The 22,748-nt window shown below is 40.7% G+C and overlaps 1 protein-coding gene across 1 annotated transcript in view; it reads left to right on the forward strand.

The window, feature by feature from the left end:
• Window positions 1-1,766: 1,766 nt before the first annotated feature.
• GPR176 (G protein-coupled receptor 176) overlaps window positions 1,767-22,748 on the forward strand; it is a gene marked incomplete at both ends in the record, with an annotated part of 32,780 nt that continues 11,798 nt past the window's right edge. Inside the window, one exon of the mRNA XM_082284353.1 lies at window positions 1,767-1,995. Coding sequence (XP_082140479.1) covers window positions 1,767-1,995 — 229 coding nt within the window. The remainder of the gene's footprint in view (window positions 1,996-22,748) is intronic.

Here is a 22,748-nt window from a genome sequence, read left to right on the forward strand (position 1 = left end):
TGGGTGGACAAGGTGAATGAGTTATGGGTGAGAGGAAAAGTAGGAGGGATGAGTGAGTCTGAGGCCACAATCAGAGTGAGTCAGAGACATGAATTACTAGGAAAGAGGCTGGAGCAATGAGCTCCCAGAGGAATGCGAGGAGGCTGCAAATGGCAGGGCCCAAACACACGGAGGTACAAGCAGAGGCTTGGCCAACAGCCTCCAGGACCTATGGTGGGATGGGACAATGGCAGTTCCCTATCCCTGTGGTCAGCAAATGTCTTTGAACCCATGGCACAGCACCTAGCTCCGTCCTGGATCACCCAAGTTCACATCGCAGGAGACTGGGCAGATGTCACTGGGATACATCTCATGGACATGGGGTCCCTGAGGAAGCCTTGCTGTGCAGGGGCTGGGCTCGTGGATAGCTCCTCTTCCCGGGGTACTTCCAGACTGGCTGTCCAGTGTCTGAAAAAACCTCTTTGGCTTAATTTTTAGCTAGCACTTCCCCTAAAGTCTTCAAATTAAAGGCAAACGTGTACCCACTATATGGATGCACACCTTCTGTACAATCAATGCCCGAACTTATTACGTCCCCTGAAGAGCTTTTCTGGAAAACTATACACTTAAAAAAAAATCTACTTTAACAAGTAACATGCGTATCTAGAACCCATCACCGTCTTTTGAAAGCCTGTCATCAGGATTAGGGACCTGTTTTAACACACCGGTCTAAAACGCGCCCCCGCGCTCCCGCCGCCCCCGAGCGAAATGGCGGCGCCGCCGAGCGCCGCGGCCACGTGATGGCGGCGCGCCCGCCCTCGGGAGCGCGGCGGGGCTGCGGCTCCTGCCCCGGCCCGGGGTCGCCCCGGGGCTCGGCAGCGCGGGGCCGCAGCAGCTTGGCGCCCGCGTCGGGATGTGGGAGCACGAAGGAGCAGGAGTGTCGCTGCCAGCCGCGCTCAGTGCGGGGCGCGCAGGGATCGTACGGAGCCGCCTCGGTTCACTGGACGCTCGAGCGTCCCCGCCTTGCGATTCAAACCCCAATTCATTTTCCCCGAGAAATAGCGGGAGTGCAGGGGAAGCTACTGAGCAGTCACTGGCCTGTCTGGACGCTGTGTAGGGTCTTCGCGGCATTCAGCGCCGCGCAGAGTCGGGAGGGAGCCCTGTCTCACCACGGGCAGAGCGGGCAGGAGCAGAGGAGAGAGCAGGAGCAGAGGAGAGAGCGGGAGCAGATGTGCCACAGGGAAAGCCATGCTTTTCCTCCCTCAGGGCTGTGAGCAAAGCCAGCGGCAACGCTGAGAGTGGAGTGAGGGGACAGAGTTCGTGGCCCCTCCACTTTTGCAGGCCGGTTTTGCTGTGCTGTGAGCCCGTGGCCGTGCGTGCGTGTGTGCGGCAGGCGCGCCGCGACCCTCGGCGGCGGTGGGAACATGAGCCGCGGCGTGGGGTGTGATTCTGGGGACCGTGATTCCCTCTCTCGCTTATTGCGGTAAAATATGCTGAGGAGACCTGTGGCGGTGTGAAGCAAAAACTATGGGACAGCTGACCGGAAGGAGAAGCCTGGCTTGTTTTCTGCTTTTCTTTACCGGCTATCATGACTTACAAGGTGGAAACGCGAACAGCCAGCCCTGCTTCTCGGGACACAGGAATGTGGTGAAGGTGCTTCCGAGAGGCAGAGACCGGGCTTTATCCTCAGAAGCGCCCTGGTGCCTGTGGGCTCCATTCACTCGCTAAAGGCAAGGGCTGGACAACCTGTGATACTAGGTGGCAGCAAGGAAGGCGGGAATTTCGCGATGGGGTACGACAGAAGCTGGGTGTTGATGAATGAAAGCGACCGTGCCCCGTCCCAGGCTGTCAGCAGCGCTCTGGAGATGGGGAACGCCTCGGCCGCGCAGATGGTGTGGCAGGGCGGGAATGTCAGCGAGGCGGGCGGCGTGGAGAGCGAGGAGCACGGCGAGGAGCAGAGCTACCGGCACTTCACCACCACCGTGCAGGTTGTCATCTTCGTGGGCTCTTTGCTGGGTGAGTGAGAGTTGCTGGAGTTCTTTGTTGATTTTTTTTTTTTTCCATCCTTGCGGTCAGAGACTGCAGACCAAATGGTAACCGGCATCATTGACTGCCTTCGTGACTCGTCTTACTGCATTTCTGGTCCTCAGGCGTATGGTTTCAAGTTCCTTGTGGGTTTTGATGTGTAAAAGCTGTTACTCTAAAATGTATTCGTCACGGATGAGAACTTATACATTAGATGCATGTATTACTAAATAATCTTTTACAACAGGATGTAAACGGGCAAAAATTAAATGGGTTTGGTTACGCTTATTTTCAGCTGCAATGGGATCTGTTCTCTTTAACATAAAAGAGGGTGTGGAGGGTTTTAAACAAGTTTTGCTGAATTTCTGTTTCACTTTGCAGTAATTTGGTATTTGTGTCTCGCAGATTTTAAATAAATCCTTTGGAAGTACTTTATACTGTAAATATGTATAACCATGTGCAACCTTGCCTACTCATTATCCTTACAGTAGGGATCATAGATTAGATATGTGATAGTAAGCTATTGCTATATAATTTTACTAAAGTGTGTACAGTTGCTTTCTTGATGCTTATAGCAAATTGTTTTTTAGGAATATGTGTTCATTTCTTAGCAAAAAAAAAAAAAGGCAAAATAAGCTTTATGGTGAGTCAAGTTAGCACTGTTTGGGAGAAAAGTAAGCTGGATTTCAGTAAAATGTCACTACTATCTCAAACAGTCAAAGCTTTACACACAGGGCTTGATTGAGAAAACGTCCAGCTTTCTTAAGGGCGTTCAGCCGGAATTTGTTGATGGTCATTGGCTCATTTTATCAAGGATTTGTTTTGGATTTTCCTGATCTTCAATAATGCTAAAATCCATTTTTGTGGTCATGGTAGTGAATTCTAACATTTACCTGTTTTTGGCAATATCACTTAAATAATTTCTAAGAAGATGGTAAGCATAGCCATGGAACGGTGTCGAGTCCCAGTCAACAGTGCACTTACTGGTTATTACTGTAAATCCCTGAGTCTTTTGGCATCAATTATTCCTCTGTGCAGTGGGGGTAATCCTCATGGTTCTTGCTTTTTTTTTCCTATTTAGCACATAGTGTGGGGAAAGGATACTATTAACATCATAGGTACTCTTGTCTTTTCCTGTATGTTGGATAGTACCGGTCACAAAACAATAGCCAGCAAATAGTGTCCTAAAACAACAAGACTAGATGAGAAAAGTCAGAATTTTAGTTCTTTATTTTTTGGGTTTTGAACCTTTCAGAGAATAAATTTGAGTCATATGTCCAGATTTAGTTTAATGAGTATGGATCCTCCAATTTTATTTGAAGAAGAAAACAGACATTATAATGTAATCATTCCTTCAGCAGCTAGGAGTTTTTAAAAACCAACCAAAAAATAACTATAGCTAGAAATTTTGAAAGACTAATACAGGTTATGGTTTGGCCCTCCTGCAATTTGTTTTCAAGAAGTGAACTGGGAAAAGATTTCAACATGTCACAAGGGGTTTATTTCTGATTGGATGGCTGGGAGACTGATGAAACTTCCAGATCAATAACTTTTCCAGGCCTATCAAAGAGCTAAACAGGGGAGGAAATGATTTTTTTTTTTTTTTAAATCATGAAAATGCACTAGTCCAATGACAAATGTTAGCAGTGGGCCTTGTGAATTTACAGTGATGGAAACCAATTTTAACTATTTTTTTGAAACAGTCTTCGCTTCTCGTCTCCCTGTGTCCCTGAAATGCTAATTTAAGCCATTTATGATACACGCTATCATAACAGCTGAAAACTTTGGAGTCTTTAAAAATGTCTTCCCCTATCAACCCAATAAATGTACTACTATTTCTTTGTTACTGAATGGAAGGAAAGCCACATCTCCAGAGGATCTCAGGGCTTTGGTGCCTGTGTGCTCAACTCTCATATGTGCCAAAAGTTTTGCATGTGCACATGCTGCACAGGACCTCTGCATCAGCAAGGGTTAACAACTGGATATTTACCTCACACTTAATGCTTGCACAAACACTGTTAATTATCATTTATTCTCTGCCATGGTCCTTAGAGCATGAGTGGCATCCCTCTCTTTTCTCCATCAGATGAGCCCCTCAGTTAAGCTGCAGAATAGCAGTTCTTTGTTCTAGTGAGTCCCAGGTTCCTCTTTGCAGAGGGATAGCCCTTCAGTAGGTGGATAAGACTATCCTTCTCCCTAGAGCCTGAGATGGGGGTCACACCCCTCAGAGGTAGGATGTGTGGGTTTGAATCCTTTCTGGTTTGGGTGGATGTGCAACTTGTACATTTCACAGCATCAGTGCGTGCCCAAGCCACTTTGCTGTTGATAAAACAGCATTACTGTTTTAAAGGAAGAAATTATTCTTAGTTTTCTTAGTTTCAGCTTGAAAGGGAACAAACCTATATGACTCAGTCTTGATAATGATTACAGGAGTCTGACATTAGCAGGAGTCTATGGCATGGAGAAGTCCAGGTCCTGCAAGAGGGGAGAGTCACGGTCGGTGTTGCAAATTTAATTTAGGTACCTGCTGTACAGAAGAATGTTGTCAGCTCTGAGAGAGATGCATGCTATGGTTTCATTTTCTTCCATTTAAGACCCCTACTTGAGACCTGTGGGCAGACTTGGAACACTAGGAAAAATTCTTGTGTTAGTTCTCACTGCGATATGACAAAACAGTGCTGTGTTGAGTGTTTTGTTATACCTGCTGAAAGCAAGGAAGAGTCAAACTATTCTTTTTCATGGTTACTTTTAAATACATTGAAAGCACATCATCAAATTTGTTTTGTTTTGTTTTGAGCTTGGGATGATATAAGGCTCCTTTTCCAAGTGATTAAATTTTTAATAGCTTTCTTTTTATCCAAGAAAATTCTTGAGATTTGTTTTGTAGTGAATATAGGAGTACAGCAATACTGATCTGCAAGGCATATTTTCCTCTTGCCATTAGAAGGAATCAGTCTGCAGAGACTAATTGTTACTTTAGCTTTGAAAGAAGGAAGAGAGTGTATTACTTCTGAGTTTTGGTGGGGAGAGGTCACTGAAGGTGGCTGCAACTGCTTTCCATTGAGTGCGAGCAGCGGGATGAGATCTGGGAAATGAAGAGGGTCTCCAAAGAGCTCTTGGAACCAGTATGCACAGTGAGCTTAGCTTGAAAGGGAGATAAAAATGATGGGTGAAATGCAGTGGACAATAGCACCTTCTCAGGAGAAGGGAAAGGAAGACCAGAAATAACTGTTATGAGGTAGACGAGGATCTGGGCTCTCTCACTCTTAACCTGGACTTTCCCACAGTTTACTTACTTGCATATAAAGTCACTGCAATTTAATGGAGGAGCTTATGAGTTATGCTTTTACTGACCGGTGTAACTGAATGTTCATGTCACATTAGGTTTAGGTAAGATTATATCCCATTATGGAATTGTAGAATAGAATTGCAGAAGCATTTGGGTTGGAAGAGACCTTAAAAATCATCTCCTTCCAACGCCCCTGCCATGGCCCGGAAAACCTTTCAGTAGACCAGGCTGCTCAGAGCCCCATCCAGCCTTGCATTGAACACTTCCAGGGATGGGACATCCACAGCTTCCCTGGGCAACCTGTTCCAGTGTCTCACCACCCTCACAATTTATTCTTCCAAATATCTAACTTAAATTCCCCCTTTTTGTGGTTTGTGGTTTCTGTTCTTTTTGTATTTCGAGGGTCTGAGAATCAGTGTTTGTTCCTGAGGTTATTTGAATATGTTCACAATTTTCATGCTAGATAAAACCGAGTTTCTTCTTTAAAAAAAAAAAAGATTGTTGGACATTTAGGAAAAAAATCCACACACACAAAAATTGATGCAAATTATAACAAGAAAGAGATGTCCTCATTGCTAGTCTCTACTCCCCAGACTGAATATGCATCTTACTTTCTATTCATTTTTTACTAACTGTATCCCACATAATCCCAAATCCAGGAAACTTTCCCAGACCTTTTAGATCAGTGCCTTATTTGAGGTTTTGGGAATCAGGCTCTATGTTACTTGCTCTTTTGTCTTCCTTAGTCTGTCCTGTACAGAAAGAAATTTAACTGGAAAAGCTGAGTATGCTCTGCTAAAGTTTCAACTCTATTTCAGTGGTTTTAGCACTTTTTGGAAAGCCATGGGTTAGATTGGTTACCTCCTGATTTCTAGCCATGCTTTAAAGGAAAATGATGTGCTGTGAAAGAGATATCCAGTATCACAGTGCAAACTGAACCCTTGCTGCCTTCCCAGTGTCCTGGAGGACAGGCTTGCCCCTTTTCATGAGGATTTCCCAGTCTCTCTCTGCCCCTGAAACTGATCTTCTTCTCCCTGTCTTGATATCTTTGGAGAGAGATGTAAAAGGGTATTGTTGCAGCAACTAATTTGTAAAGGGATAGGTCCCTTCTGGGGTACAAACCTGAAGTAACTGGCAGCCTAGGTAACATGCTTGTAAAGGCAAATGTACGTTAGCATAAGGAATAAATACCTGTCTTTGAATAGCTACCAGTAAAGCTTGCCATAGGCATCTTCTATACAGAATGGAGCAGGGAATCTTGCAGTAAAAGATACTGCAGGTATGTGATTCAAGGCTAGACTGAGAGAATTTTTAAAGAATGAGGGTCACGTCTGCAAGACCTCCAATAAAAAATTATGGCGGTGCCCACAAAAAGGGTAGAGTCATCTGAAGGGAAGAGACAAAAAGGTTTGGGGATGGGAATGATGCTGTTTTGTTTCACTGGTATCACACTTACAATAAGTGTCTTAGATGAAATCTTCTTAACCAGGCACTTTGCATAGATGAACTTAATTGCTGATTAGCTGAAATAAAGTTTGGCAAAGCAAAAAGTGACTGAAAATCAAGTCTAAAAAGAAGCATCAGGCAAATGATGATATGAGTGGTGGTTGCATGTAATAATTGCATGGTAATAACATATTGCAGTATCATAACACTGTAGTAATAATTTTCCCCTGTGGTTCTGTATGGCTGGTTCTAAGCCTCAGGGGTCATGGACTGTGCAGCAGTTAAGCTCAGTTCAGGATGTGCATTGGTAAAGCCTATCTGCAGTAGATGTTATGCTTTTGCTTTTTATGTGTGTTCAGTTGAACTACTAAGCAATTCTCTTTGGAAGAAAAATCGAGTTTCAGGAGAAGATGAAGAAGAGGGGTTGTGAGACTGCTGGGGCCCCTGTTGCCATGGAGACCTCTCTTCTCCCCGAGCTTCAGCAGAGGCACTGTGTCCGGATTTGGCTGAGCGGCCCCTCAGGTAGCACTGCTGCTGCCGTTTAAAAGAGAGGCTTTGGGAAAACAGCCCTTTACCTAGCCTGGAAGCATGAGATGCAGTGATTTATACCTGAAATGCACATGCCTGATGCTGTGGGGATACTGTGTGCTGAAGAGTTCCTCAGACATGTGTTGGGGGGGTTAATCAGTGTCTCTAATGATCATGTATGTCAAGGATGTTAAACTGATCCCTATTTATCCTAGAATTACAGAATATCCTGAGTTGGAAGGGACCCACAAGGATCATTGAGTCCAGCTCCTGGTCCTACACACGACAGCCCCAAGAATTGCACCATGTACCCCAGAGTATTGTCCAAATGCTTCTTGAACTCTGCTGCTGTATCCAGTTCCCTAGGGAGCCTGTTCCAGTGCCCAACCACACCTCTGGGTGAAGAACCTTTTCCTGATATCCAGCCTAAACCTTCCTTGACACAGCTTCAGGCCATTCCCTCAGGTCCTGTCACTGGTGATCACAGAGAAGAGATCAGTGCCTGCTCCTCCGCCTCCTCTTGTGAGGAAGTTGTAGACTGCTACTATTTAGGGAGAAACTGATTCATACCTGTCATTTTACTGTCTGTAGTCCCTGTGTGAACACTTTAATGAGACCTATGAACCACAGCTCTTTAACTAAGTGACTGGATGTCATGTTTTGCTTTTCACTGTGAGTTACAGTCGCTGAAATGCCTCCTGGTGTATATCACTCGACTGTTTCGAACTTCAGTGAAAATCTAGATACAAGATTTTGTAATGATGTTATGGGCAGTAAGTTAGCATTTTAGGCATGAATGAACCCACGCACTTAGCAAGAATTTCAAATAGTGTTAGTTCTGTTACAATTTCATTTATTGGCTTGCTATTAGGCAGGCATCATAAGCATTTAAACGAGGCTTTTATTCTATTCTGTTAATCTTTAGTAATTAATTTCTTGTGTGATGTTGGAAAAAGTAGGCTTGCCACTTAGAAACATTTTTCAAGATCTAAAAAATTGTATACATCTCCACAGAATGTGCTGGCAGTGCTGCTGAATCCTGTAGGCTGATAGAGGTATACCTGCTGCAGCCCCATGTCATCAGAACAGAGGACTAGCAAGGCTGAGCACGAATTCCCAAGAGGCAGGCATGCACACAATCCATCTATACCTATTGTCCATAAGCAGCCACACAGACTGACACAGAGAGAAGATGCAGCATTCAGGCAAACACAAAGAGTATCAATGGCCTCATCCTCTTCCCTTCTCTGGCTGCTCAGGATGAAAGCCCATTAGTATAAAATACTTAAGGATACAGATATATAAGCCAATATGGATCACTCCATAGTAGCTGGTCCTAGACTCCCAGTCTATCCAGTAGCTGGCCTGGGATCCTCTTGTCTCCCAGTTGCCTCACACACAGACACACAGATGTAGATGGCTCTCTCCAGTAGCTGGGTTGGAGCTCTTGGTCCTCTGCTGGCCAACTTTCAGAGCCCTCTTGTCCCCCCATGGTTACCTGGATCACACCTATGGCCATGCCGACACTTACCTCCTGAGTGTTTCCTACTTGCTGGCTGGTCTGCCTTGATGTTCAGTCATGATCACACACTGACACACACCCACACAAATACTCACTCTCTGGTCTCTCCAGGCATTGCCATCCTGATGCATCAACCTTGATGTTGCATGGTCTTCCCCCAGTTACTGCACTTGGATTTCTGTTTCCTCACAGGTCCATGGAGGAGAGAGCCCCTCACCCATGAGAAGAGTTCGAAATGGCATTTAATGAGAAGGTGGGACAGACTGTGCTGATCAGGTGCAGGGCATGGCCAGACCAGTGTATGAACCAAGTGCCAATTTATAGATGGCTTTTATCTCATTTTCCCTCTGGTCTCCTCCACTTGTTCCTGCCCAAACCACCATGGCTGAATACCTGGAGCTTGGACTGTAAGATAAACCAGTACAGTGGGAACTTGAGATAAGTTAAAGGGGATACTACTGTCCAGGTGTTATCTCAGACCTAGGGGCATCTTAAGAAAGCTTGGGGAGAAGAATCTATCACTGTTAATGGACACAAAGCCACAAGGAAAACCAACTCGGCAACTGTGCTGAAATCAGCTTGGATTCCCTAAAAGGTGATTCTGGCAGGAGCAGATTGCAACTACTGACTCACAGCCCACCAGCTCAAAAGAAGAGAAAGACTAAGCACATGGACTAATTAGCCTTAGGGGTGAGGAAATAATTTAGCCAATAGAATAAGAAAACTGTGTAGTCAATGAGTATTAACTCCTTTGTTTGCTAGGATGTATAAATAGCAAAGTTTTGAACGACCTTGGGACCCCCACCACTGAGAAGCTCAGGGTGAAGAAGAACCAATGGAATATCACTGGGTCCGCAGGTGGTGACCATCTTCTACTTGATCTCTCCACTGGTCCCCCTCCCTCTTCTATTTCATTCTACCTCACGTTCATCGTTAAATAAAATCTGTATTATCGGCTTTGGCAAATGGCCTCATTTTCTGGGGAGGGTTTGGGGCAGGGGCTCCTTTCTCTGAGTAGGATTTTGAGGTTCCCACACTTGCCATCTCTCTGCTCCTTCATCTTCATGGAGGTGAGCCTGTAATCATACTTCTTAATATAGGCTACAAAACACTTCTTTTTGATACTTGGTTAGGATGAGGCTCTGAGATCATACAGGAGATGTATACTAATGGGAATATCACTGTGAAGTGCTTTGCAGAGAAAACCAAAAGTGGATTTTATATACATCATGTATATATTTAAGGAAAAATGTCCATAATGCCAAAGTAATGTTTTGTTTTCCTCTTTTACTTGTTTTTGATGCCTGCACCCACGTGGCCCATGACAGAATTTGTAAATTACTCTAAATAGTCTTAGGTGTCTGGTATGGGTGGTCACTGGGGCAGTAGCTAAACTGGATGCCAAAAGACTTGGGATTTTTCCATGTTACGTTTCCTAACTTGCTGTCTCAATATCCAATGAGGAAAGAGTTGTCAAAATGTTTTGGTAGTGGGCTAGGTACTGCTCGAAAATTTTCAAATGGCAGAAATACTAGTGAAACAATTATTATATTGTACCTCCCTTCATCTCACTGCTGGTTAAATGCTCTCCCTGTAGGAAATACAGTCTCTTGTCTTCTGAACAGTACTGTTACATGTAAGCCTTTTTTATTTTTAGCATCTTTAAATTAGATTTAGCAGCTGGAAGCAGGGAGAAGAACTGCTGCCTTGTAGTCAGCTAGCTTCCATAGAAACATTGCAATGAGGAAAATATCCTGGACTGGAAGGCTGGCTGAATAAGAAATTGTGTAACCTCTCATGGTAAGGCATTAGTTTAGCCAGACAATGCAAATGGCAATTATGGTAGTAACGAAAGCAGTAGTGAAGCTGAAATGGTGATGGCAGGGAGAGCTCTAATTGTCTTATTACCCTGCTCATGGTATTGCTGTCATTGGCGATTGCTGGGACATTGCTGTGGACTGCTGCCTTTTAAAATGGTTTGTTAGTTATGATACTCAATGCTGTAATTGACGTTCCTCTCCATCATGAATAGTGTGGCATCCTGGCAAATACAGTCCTTCCTTCTGTTCTGCCAGTTCTCTTGGGAGGGGGGAAAAAAGCCTGTAATTGTTTGGCAGAGACTCTATTTTTAATATGCTTTTTTCTACCACCTTTGACTTATTTTCTTGTCTGTCAAAGCAGACAGAGAAGAATTCATGAATTTCTTCCAGAAGACTGATAAAATATGAAGTGATCTTGCTTCTTGTGTAACCTCTTACACCTTTGTCCACAAACCTTGTGTCACTTGGCATGTTTCCAGACTCCAGCAGGCCTTACTTTTGTTGTACCTCTATTTCGTGTGGATAATTTCTTTGATACCGTAGAACAAATAAAAAATTCAGTCATAAAAGGGGCTAAAATATATTTTCTTCTGCTATTGCCTAAATTAATTTTAACGAGTGGAAAACACAGAGGTAGGGTGGTTTTTGTTGTTTCAGTTGAATATCTGTAATTTTTAGGAGTATCTAGACTAAAAAAGAGTAGTCTGATTGCCTTTTCCATTTGTGGTATTAGGCAGTTTATTTCTCATTGCCTTTTCAGAGGAGCATTAGCTACAACCCCTTTGGATTGTGTCAGTCTGAGTTAGGGACTTCTCTGCCCCTGAGCAGGTAATCACATATGTTGTGCTCTGGCCAGTAGCATTGTTTCTTTCCAGAATTTGGCTGGCTTAACATGTTAGTTTTTAGAAGTTTTATTAGTTTAGCTTGTCTTGCTTCAGTGACTAAGATTGCTGACCCTCTAGTGTACTGTAGGATGGTGTCTTTGTAAGGTGCTTAGCAGTGAAGTAAGATGTAGTTTCTTGGCAAACACTTGGAGTAGCCTCAGCAAACTCACACTTACCTAGAAGCATGTGGCCACCAAAGGAAGCAGGCCAGTCCCAAACTCACGAGTCTTGTTTGACCTTCTCCTTGTTCCTGTCTTTCCTGGGCAAAACAGCTGTGCCACCTGCCCTGTTTGATTCCTTTTTGTTTGCTACATGTACTCCCACCACAGAGAGATAAGCATTCTTCCTATTTTGTTTGGCATGCACAGATACCCTGTGATTGCTGGATGTGGATGCAGCATCCAATTTTTTTTTTTTTTTTTTAAATCCATTGTGTCTCTATCTTGCTTAAGTTAAGTCTGGGAAACTACCTATATGTGTGCAGTAACACTGTGTATATGACTACTAATCATCAGGAAACAATGGGGGGATGTTGCCACATATACTGTTCTCTGACATGTCCATGTTTTATTTTGAGCCCATATTTTAAAAGAGGCTTATTTTGCCCACTCCTCACAAGCACTGACGCATTAATAGGAAATGGGAACATTGCAAGGAACATCATGTACAGGTCAACGGAATTACTACTATACTTACAGAAAAAGCTGCAGAACTCAATAGTGTATTACAGAATGTTCTTCTAGTTCACTTATAAAAATTGTTATCTATTATCCTTATTTTCATCCACTGCAGTTCTCTAGTGTTTGTGTGAGATTTGGCTAAGTATTCTATTAAGTATTCAGTATTCTATGTCTGCAGTTTAATTTGGAAAAAAGAATAAATTGCCACCACACTAAAATTTTTCTGACTGTAACAAGCCTCTGGAATAGGACAGCAAAGACATCCTTTTGTTTTGTTTTTTAAAACACAGTCAGCAGAAGAAAAGAGATACTGAAGTCCAGAGAGCAAAGGAAAGAGTAAAAGAAGCTAGAGTATGTGAAGGTAGTAGCAGAAGGAGCAATGGTTGTGATGCGCATATAAACTCATACAGTTGAAATTGTTTGAAATTATGAGTGAGTTTTGGCTGTCTGTCCTGAGAAGCCATACAGATGGATGGTCACCATCTGCTGAGGATCAGGCTTGGGATGTCACCCAAAGAACCCTCAGCTTTTGCAAAATTGGGCCTAAGTGACTTCCAAAGATAACATGGCTTCTTAGGGAACACTGTGATCTTATCTCAATACTCCTATTTGTGGTCTCGTTGTAGACAATGGCCAGGTTGTACCTTTGGAAACTCTAGAAATTAAATATTCATATACTTTTGATTTTAGAAAAAACCCCCACACATACCCACATCCCCCCGCTCTCCTTCCTACACACTTCTATCATGTTTCAGTCAAGTTATTTTTATAATAAATTTTTATTTGAAAAATGGTTCACTACACTGGAAGGGTCTTAATTAGAAAATCCCTGCTGGGTGTTGAGTGCTTTTAGTAATTCTGATTAATCAGATACTACCACTGTGTGGAATAATTCTGCCTTGACATGCAAAGTCTTTTAAACAATTTGCTGCTGCTTCGGGGTTCCTAAAAGATTGATTATAAACTGAGATCATCACAGGAGCATGCAGTAAAAAAAAATAATTCTGTGCTTTTTAAATTAGGATGCAAAGACTGTAAATAACTGGAATATAATAATCCGACTGTAGATATGGAGGTGAGTTGCACAAAATTACCTTGGTCTATGGAGAAGACAGCAGGCAGACCAAAGAGTTTTCTTACATCTCCTTTTTCCTGTTGCCTTTTGACTGTTTTGTTGCTAGACCTACTGAGTGCAATCAGAGATTTTTTTTTTTTTTGAGATTTGTTGGTTTTGGCATGGTAACTACTGCAACAGCAGCATGTAATAGGAGTCTCAAACACTAGTAGTGTGTTAGTAGTTATTAGGGAGTATTAAATCATAGAACTGTACTGTAGCAAGGAACACATGCTACAAAGTGCCATATAATGCAGTAAAGCAGTGGGGAATCTTGGTTTGACCTTAAGGACAAATGAGAGATTTTGATTTCCTGTATTTAATTTTCATGTTAGGAAAACCAGCCATAGAAATATCTACCCTAACTGAAATAGAGAGGGAGCTTCTCTGGTCAACATAAAAGCCCCCAAACTTTGTACAGGTTAACAGTAAATTCTGCCATATTTTTGATGTTCCTTTTCTTTTAAGGAGGAAGAAGCACACAATATTTAATCACTTTAACTGGAAAATAAAGTGAAATAGGTCTGAGATCCAACCCAGAGACAGGAGGCAGGCACACCTGCTGGACTGTGTGCCCAGTTCAGAGCTTGAGCACAGCTGCCAGAGCCATGGGCAGGACGTGGGGCTCCCAGGTGAGGCCAGCTGGGACCACTGATGCTCTCGTAGTCAGCCTTTGTGAAATTTGCTTTTGCACATAACTGTAAACAGCATGGGTGCATGTTAATGCATGACATGATGTCTGTGTGAAGGTATGTCTGTAGCTCTATGGAGAATGGTAGTGGCAGTGGTTAGTGCTTCTCTGAACATCTTTCTGGCAGCTTGAAGATGGCCTGTTTTTTGCCTTTCTTGCCCAGTCTGCATTCCCATTTTAAAAGCTAAGGGAAGTGATAGGTGTTGTAGCTTGCCTTGGTGATGTTTCAGCAGGAGAGAGGGCCATTCCCATATCTTTTTCTCTTGGGAAAAGAAGCATTTTGCTGATTTGTTCTCGGCTATTACTGTAAATCCCTATCTTAGGTAAATAAAGCTGCTGGCCACCCTTTTATGGGATGTTATACCAGGTCATATGCTTTTGCATGTGTTGATCTAGTTCATGCTAGAGGCCTTGGGTAATTTTTTTGAAGGTTTTCATAGGAAGATTTATGGGGAAATCAGTTAACAGAGCAAAATGTTTCCAAATAGAACAGAAAAAGTGCCCAAACATTCTAAATGTGACTTTATAACTGGCCAACATTTTAATTGTTTACTGCTGCTAACAAGAACAGCAGCCTGTATTTTTTGGTAACATTTGAGTTCAGGAGCTGTTGCCAGATCTGAGTTTTTCTCTATGGGTCCAACTTGGACCTTGGAACTGTAACCAACAAAGTATGGGAGTTTGCTTTGGTTTTACCTTTGCATTCAAAAGTAAGAAGTCACAAATGAGATTTGTGCTTAAGAAATAAGCATTTGGACTCCTCATGGTTGTTTCTTGGTAAATCAAATCTTTGTGGCATGTTTCAGTACTGAGAGGGCTCATTTTGTAACATTTTTTTATTACAATAGATTACTAAAGTTTGGTGTGCCTCAAAGCTTCTGAAAAAAGAGAAATGTTGGTCTGCCATTCTGGTACTGAAAAACATCTTTCTGCATTTATATAGGTTTTTCATGATAAATGAAATTTTGTTCCTTAGAAAACATGGTTAAAGCTGTAAATTTGTAAACTTTCAACTTTGCCAGTGTGAAAAGAGGTTGCCTTTAATCAAGTTAGTTTATTTTCAGTGTCTTATCGTTAATTTAGTTAACATGATTAGAACTAAACCTCTCTTGGCCTAGTAAATAATGCAAGATTCCGTTTTGTAAGGTGCAGAATGAGGAATATGGGAGTTTTCTGCAACATGTTTGATTGTTGTATGTTCCCCTGTGGGTTTTTCAATGTATTTTTTTTGCTAAAGATCACGAAAGTATAAATCAGTTTTGTCCACAGAAAGCAAAACAGAGAATTCTTGATGATCCTGCATTGGTATAAAAAAAAAAGCAATTACACTGGAGTGTTACTTCCACCTGCTCTGATTGCAAGCTGTGTGATGCTGTGTGTAATGACAATCCAAATAGATGAAATTAAGTTTAAAGGCACATACATAAAGGTTCTTAGGTAAATATGCTGAAAAGTGTCTATGAAAAAAGCTAAATACTGTTACTCTATGTGAGCAGCTGAGCTGTGTACACGCTGCAGTGTTAATGCAATGGTTGTCTCAATGACAGCATCACTAGAGTCACAAAACCTAGCTTTCAAGATTACTTATTATTCACATTTTTCATAAATCTGCTTTATCTTGCATTTTGTTGACTTGAATTTCAGTAAATGTAAGAAATATCCTACTAGGTTTGTGCTAAGTCAGATAAAAAAGAACTTATGTAAAAAACAATACAAATCAAAGAGTACTGAACAAATCTCATGTCCAAGAGTGGTGTGTCTTAAGCCTGAAAGCTTCTTTCTCTCTTCCCCCAGCTTTTGCAGCTGGTTTAATAAAAGATTGCCTCCCATACCATCTTTGCCTCTCCTTACCTGGCAGAGCCATGATTCTTGTTGTTTGTTGTACTGAAATGGTAATTTGAGATTTTTTTTTTCTGCTTCATCCTCTGAAAAGATGTGAAGACCTCACCTGAAGAGCACTTCCATATAGCTTTAGTAATAGGCATTGAAAATGTATTTTAAAAAGCCCAAACAGCCATGAACAATTCAAATAGGGTGAAAGTGTAAAATTAACAGGTAATTTGAATTAATAGTGTTCCCAAACACAACACCTAGCAGAAAGTGTATTTAGAGAAAAAAATTATCTGCTAATGTCTTTTGTAGCCAACAAACACAGCATGAAAACAGTCTTAGTAAATCTTCATGCTTTTAAATGTCATAGAGAATGCTCAGAAATAAAAAAAATTACCCTAAAATTATCCTATATGTGTGGACAAAGAGGCAGAGCTGCACATTTCTTTTTCAACATTTGTCCTGTTTCTCAGCAATGTAAAATTGGTAAAAAAATCAGTTAACGTAAGTTAGAATAGAGGAAGGGAATAATTTCAGTGCCAGTTGCATTGAATGACAGTTTTTATATATTTTCAGAGTAGTGGTAATCTGGTAATTGTACTATCAATGTACAGCATTCATCTAAATATGATGTTTGAAAGAAATGGAGTTTAGCCTTATGGTTCCTCTGGTAGGCTGTGGAGCGGATCACTGGGGTCTGTCAATGCTGATCACACTGGGGGGACATAAGGTGATGTGAGGAGTGAGCTGTTGACACAAGAAGCATCTGCTGGCAGCTTGGCTTAGGTCCTTTGTTGCAGAGAGAATGAAAAATGGTGATCAGAATAATACAGATCAGTCTCTGACTTTGTGTCTCTGGGAGGCTAACGCTCTTTTAATATTCCCAGCAGAATTTGGACTTGCCATGTGTGATGGGCATACAAGGGGCAGTCTCTTCCTCTCCCTTTCCCCCCCATTTTGTATTTCAAAGAAAAACACCTGCGTCCCTCTTTTATGGGTTGCATTACTTTGATTTATTAACCTGATGAAAGAGTTGAAAGAGTAGAGGAAAACTGTCCATCTTCTCCCCTTCATTCTGTTGTCCATAGCAGGGAGAATCAGAGATGACCTGCAAGTCCTGCTTTCCTGTCAGGACTTGTGCCACAGTCTTAGCATGGTTGTGAAGGCAGTAAGGTGTAGCTTTGTGATTATGTTCCTCTAGACAAGTACTGGGACAGCCAAATTCATCAACAGTGGCTTGCTTCAAGAATGAAAAGGGGCTTCAGGTCCCAGTTTTGCATTTTGTGATGGTTTTATCTTTTCTGAGTAGGTTTGTTTACAATGTAAATCTTGCATTTCCTACAGAGACACTATCATCTCAGCAAAGGAAAGCTAGTTATGAAATATTTTACAACTACTTCATAAATCAGGCTGCCTGGGATCAGTGGGATGGCAAAAATAGGATATATAAAAATGCTTCCCAATTAAGTCTGCTCATTTCCAAAAAATGAAAATAGTCCATTGGTTCATTCCCCAATTCTCTTAGTGTATGGCAATATAAAATTTACTTTTAATTTCCATTTTCGTTGCAGAATATCATTATCAGGTCACATTAAAAACATACAGCCTTGAGAGAGTAGTGCCTTCTACTGATGCCTGTAAGGGAACTTTCTGTACCCAGGCAGATACGTCTGTGGTTTCAAAACATTGCAAAAAATAAAGCTAAATGACTGCTGTCATATCGTAATGACCCCTGTGGTAGAAATCACTAGCCAAGTGTTTGATCTGGAAGAGCTGCTTTTCTTTAAAAAAAAAAAAAAAAACCCACACAAACCAAAAACCCACAAGCAAAAAATTGAAACCCTCAGACATGCTGTGAATTAGATATGAAATAATGGATGCATTGTTTAGTCTAACCATTTAAATTCAGGAAAGGCTATTTACACATGGCAATACTTACTGCTTTATACTGTCTGATTAAGACTATTTTAAGTAGGCTATTAATAAGTAATTTATAACCAGTAATGTATATAAAAATCAAACATTAATAGTTCAATACTTTTTTTTTATTAATGCTTACACTAGATGCTTTCTGAAGAATTTATTTAACCATTGTAGTTGTCAGTTCCATTCCTATTAGCATATTTTGCCAATAAAGGTTGAAATGGTAAATTAACTTTTCCATCCTTGAAATACCAGGAGTTTTTGATTGATGGCTGTTGAGCAGCGAGGCATGAACAAAAAAATTAATAATCTCCACTAAAAATAATTTTAGAGGAATCAGGGAAGTCACATAAATTCTGCTTTAGGATGCAGGTTGGGATGCCTTGCTCTCCTCAGTGTGCAGCTTCCACTGTGTTCCGTCGAGTAGCTCAGACCAGCAATGCTCGAACGAGTCAGGTTTTAACAACGCCTCTGAGTTCCGATGCAGTGATTTTTTTTGCATCGTTTAGTGCTAATTTCTGAAGTTAATTTTTATTGAGTAGGCTCCGGAGGCAATTGCAGACTCTCACTAAAATGCTGTGGGCTTTTTGTTTTTTCTTTCTTTACTTTCAGTCTAGAACACATAGTGTTTAAATTTCAAGACTTTACTTGACTGATGAAGTCTTCCTCTATTGTGCTCTTAGAAAAGAGGTTGTTTCTGAATGCAATTCTCATAAATTAAAGCTTTTAAAGCAGCATTATAGCTTGTGTCACTCTTACCATGTTAGCACAAAGATCCAAATTGGTCATGAATATGGAGCATTCACAGGTTTCTCTGTACATAGGAGTGGGTTGTCAGGACAGGGCAAAGGGTTGTCATATGGTTTCCTGTGCAGAATATTTTTCTAGGAAAGCACTGGAATGTTGCAGTCTGTCAGTAATAAATACCTTGTTTTTAAAAAACAGAAAGGGAGTGCTTCAACAGAATCTGAAAGAAATCCATATGCTAGTTTGCTAAAATGAAAGCATCTTATTGAAGACATTTTGGAACACAGGTGGCTATTTTTCCTACTGTATTTATATAATTTTCAAAATATGAGAGATTATTAAAATTAGGCAATTTAAAATTACTGTCACAGTGAAGTCTTCTGTTTGCTTGTATTAAACTTACCTTTGACGTTTACACAGCGATTCTCATGTGGTTTTCCCCAGTACACATCTGGAAGCAAATTGTTTTGAACAGTTACTGACAATGGGTTGTCTCCCACTGGAAAATAAGCAAGAGTTGAGGTAGCCTCTGACAGTGGATTATGCTGTTCTTTGAGTACCTCCTCATTAAGCATTATGCTTGTATTGGCACTTCAGTACCTGAATGGTTTATTACAATGTCTCTTAGGTGAAGAGAATTTCTGGAATGCCTTTTTCTTAATAAGCTTTTTGAATAAAATGCCCTACTGAGATTGAATTAACATGAGCAAAACAACTCACATACATATTCATTTATTTGTATTTAAGATTCTTTGATAGTACATTCTTAGTGTAAGCATGCTGATAGTTTGCTTTTGGAACTTCAATGACAGTTTGATAACAAACCTGTGAGTAATTTTGTTACATGACATGGTTCACCATATACACTACTGTTTGTTGGGTTTTTTTTAACAATTCCACTTTTTTTCTTTTTCAATTATCATGTTTTCGATGGGATTTTCTTGTTTCCAGTGCTAGTTTTATGTCTAGTAACTTATACTAATAATAACCCAAACACATTCCAAATCCAAACAATACAACTGTGTTGTTTTAATTGTAGAGTGATTTTACATTTGTATTTGTGAATGTATTTATTAAATTGTTGTTGCGGTTATTGCTGATACAAATGAGTATAATGGTGAAATAAAAGTAACCTCAAGATTGAAATAATCTTCCTCACAAATGAATCAAGAAGATATGTTTTGAAGATATATGTTTTATAAATGCATGTAAATATCTTAACAGCAGATGTCAAGAAGATGGGGCCAGACTCTTTTTAGTGGTGCCCAGTGACAGGACAAGGGGCACAAATTGAAACACAGGAAATTTCATCCGAGTATGTGGTAAAACTCCTTTACTTCGAGGATGACAGAGCACTGGAACAGTCTGCCATAAGAGAGTGTGGAGTCTCCTTCTCTGGAGATACTCAAAACCTGTCTGGATGTGATCCTCTGCAACCTGCTCTGGGTGAACCTGCTTTACCAGGGGGTTGGACTGGATGATCTCCAGAGGTATCTTCCAACTCCAACCGTTCTGTGAAAAAACTGAAATGTTGTCCATATCAAAAATAACGTGTGGTTAAGGAAAACTAAATCTTTGATCGCTTCTGAAAGGTTTCATCTGAAAATTATCAAAACCACTGTGGTAAGGAAGAATTTAGTCTTTCATGTGCAACAGCTTAAATTGACCAAGACCAAGAAAAAAAGCAGAACTGGTTTATACTGCCTCTATCTCATGTAATATTGTTACTGTGGTCTACGAATTGCTGTCAGTATCCATTCATGACATTCTTTTAACATTCTTTTAATAAAACATTCTTGCTTTATTGTTTCTGCTGATGCTTTCACACATATTTGCTTCTGTTTCCATTTCATTCAGACTGATCTTGGTATTTCTGTTGCAGGTCTCCACAGACAAATCCCTAAATGGCTCAGGAAAGGATCCACTACTTTTTCTTGTATTAAGGTCACAAGTTGAAGTATGCCAAAACTCCTGTAGTTAAATAAACAAGAGCTTTTTCTTTGTCTCTGCTATCTTGGAAGACCTTTTGGATTTGTCATAGTGATTTTTGAGGGACTAAAATATGCAATCTTTATCTTGCTCTTCATATTCCCCCTGAAGGCACAAAGTATGTCCATGTTTGTTTTTAAGGTAACATGACTAATTATATAGTTATTACTGAAAATACTACATCCAGGCAATGGAGGCACAACATGAAGGGTTTTCATCTGTTAATGGACGCATTTTAGTCCCTTAACAGAAGAGCTGAAATCACTATTGATATTTGGCATATGTTTTTGTTGCTACTTCATCTGCTGAAGTCAAGAGAAATTGCTGGTTTGTTTTCACTTTTTGCTTGTTTTCATGTGGCATAGGGAGATACGAAACCTTTTCACCTGCTGACAGTGGATGACTCAGTACAAGAGAGGAGCAATTATGTAAATGTGTCATCCAAGTATTCCCAACCAGTGTGACATGGTAGTTTTTGAAGGAAAGCAAAGGGACAAAGTGGGTGAGAAATGCAAAAATATGAAAGACGAAATATAAGTAATACATGCCTTGGTTTGTAGCAGTAGATGGGTTGAATGTTAATAAGCAGAGGTCAATGAAACAGCAGCTAACATCTTGGTTATTTGTGGATTTACTGGCTCTTTCACAACAAGAAATATTTTAGAGATGGCTGCAGAGAACAGATGCAAGAACTGTGGAAAGCTTTGCTAATGAGCATGTATTTGTATATGTGTGGAGGAAAACACAGCAAGCTGTAAGTGATTTGATGCACCCACTTGCTGATTTGCCCCAATCAAACAAGTCACTGCCTGTGTGCAGTGTATCCTTTTTGGTGGAAGAGGTAGGACATGCACATATGGCTCCTCACTCTCATTTCTGCTGGAGGCTGCTGTCCTTTACAAGATTTGCTCTATGCTGCATGGTCTTAGGTTCATTTAATTTTTACATGCAGATGGCTAATATAGGATAGACCTTATCAGGTCATGTATATATACATATAAGAAGACAATGAAATAATTTTTTAGTTTCAGAAAATAAAACTAGAAACTAATTTTATGTTACATTGTTCCAGCTTTTTATCATGTTTTCCTATTGAAATCAGTTTGATTTTAATATGCTAAGAGGCCTAAAAATTCCATATATCAGCAAAGAGATTCTGTTGAGCTGCATCTATCAGCAAAACACAAGTTTAAAATTACATACTGCATGTGGATGATTGAGGAGGGAGTTTGTGTCACCAGCACATGATATGTCATGCATTGCTGCACAGTAGTGCAATGTAACACACAGCAAAGTACTGGCAATATTATGGCAGGTTTCAGGGTACATTATCTCCTGCTGTGCCCAGCAATTTATGATGTTCAAATATGGATATCTAATTGTATTTCTAACACTAGGGAAGAAAAGGAGACCTAAAGCAAAAATGACCATGTTCTTTTCCTTTGCCACTATGGCAGTCATCTGGATTATTGGAAGGTTAAAAGAAAAGTTAAAAATTCTTTCCACACATCAGGAGTGTATTTGGGGTGACTGTTAGGCAGTTTTACAGCTTATCTTACCATCAGAACTATTTTGCCGCTAGATGGTGTCCAGACCTAGAATTTAAAAAAAAATTCCTATTCTTGAGGTCAAGAAAAGTGTCAGTATTCTCCAGTTTTTGTATCTTAATCTGGTTCCATTTACTACAGTCAATCCTGGGCACTTGCATATTGCTCTGGATTCTAAGACATCAGTCCTAATAAGCTGAATTTCTGGCTTTTTTTTTTAATTGAAGGGAAGTGTTAAGTACTAATATTAATTTGTTTTAGTGTTTCCTGTAAAGGCATTTGAAGATTTAAAAGTTGAGGCCCATTTCACTAAGCCCAGTGTTATTCTGGGTTTAACAGTGCTGTCTAACAGAGAATGGACCTGTGAACTGCTTCTTGCTGGGAGGATTTTGAGCAAAGAAAAGGGAATTCAGTTATAAGAAGAGTAAAAGAAAGCAGATTGGGACTGGACAATACGAAGTCCAATAGTGGAGTTCTGTAACAGATGGCAGACTGTAAAAAAAAAAAGGGAGAGGAAATCTGTGAAGTCTCAATCAACAATTGATTTTGTAAGTGAAATACTTGATCAAAAAAATCTAAAATTATACTTCAGGCCTCTATATATTTTAAGAAAAAAACAAACCAAGTCAAACCAAACCTCACTTCTTGCATTCTGTCAGGCCAGAAATGCCACCATCATCTTAACAGTGAAGCACCTTGCCTGCCCAGAGTTGTCCAATGGGAACACATCTCTT

This window comes from Coloeus monedula, assembly GCF_965178545.1.
Source record: "Coloeus monedula genome assembly, chromosome: 6".
Taxonomy (NCBI): domain Eukaryota; kingdom Metazoa; phylum Chordata; class Aves; order Passeriformes; family Corvidae; genus Coloeus; species Coloeus monedula.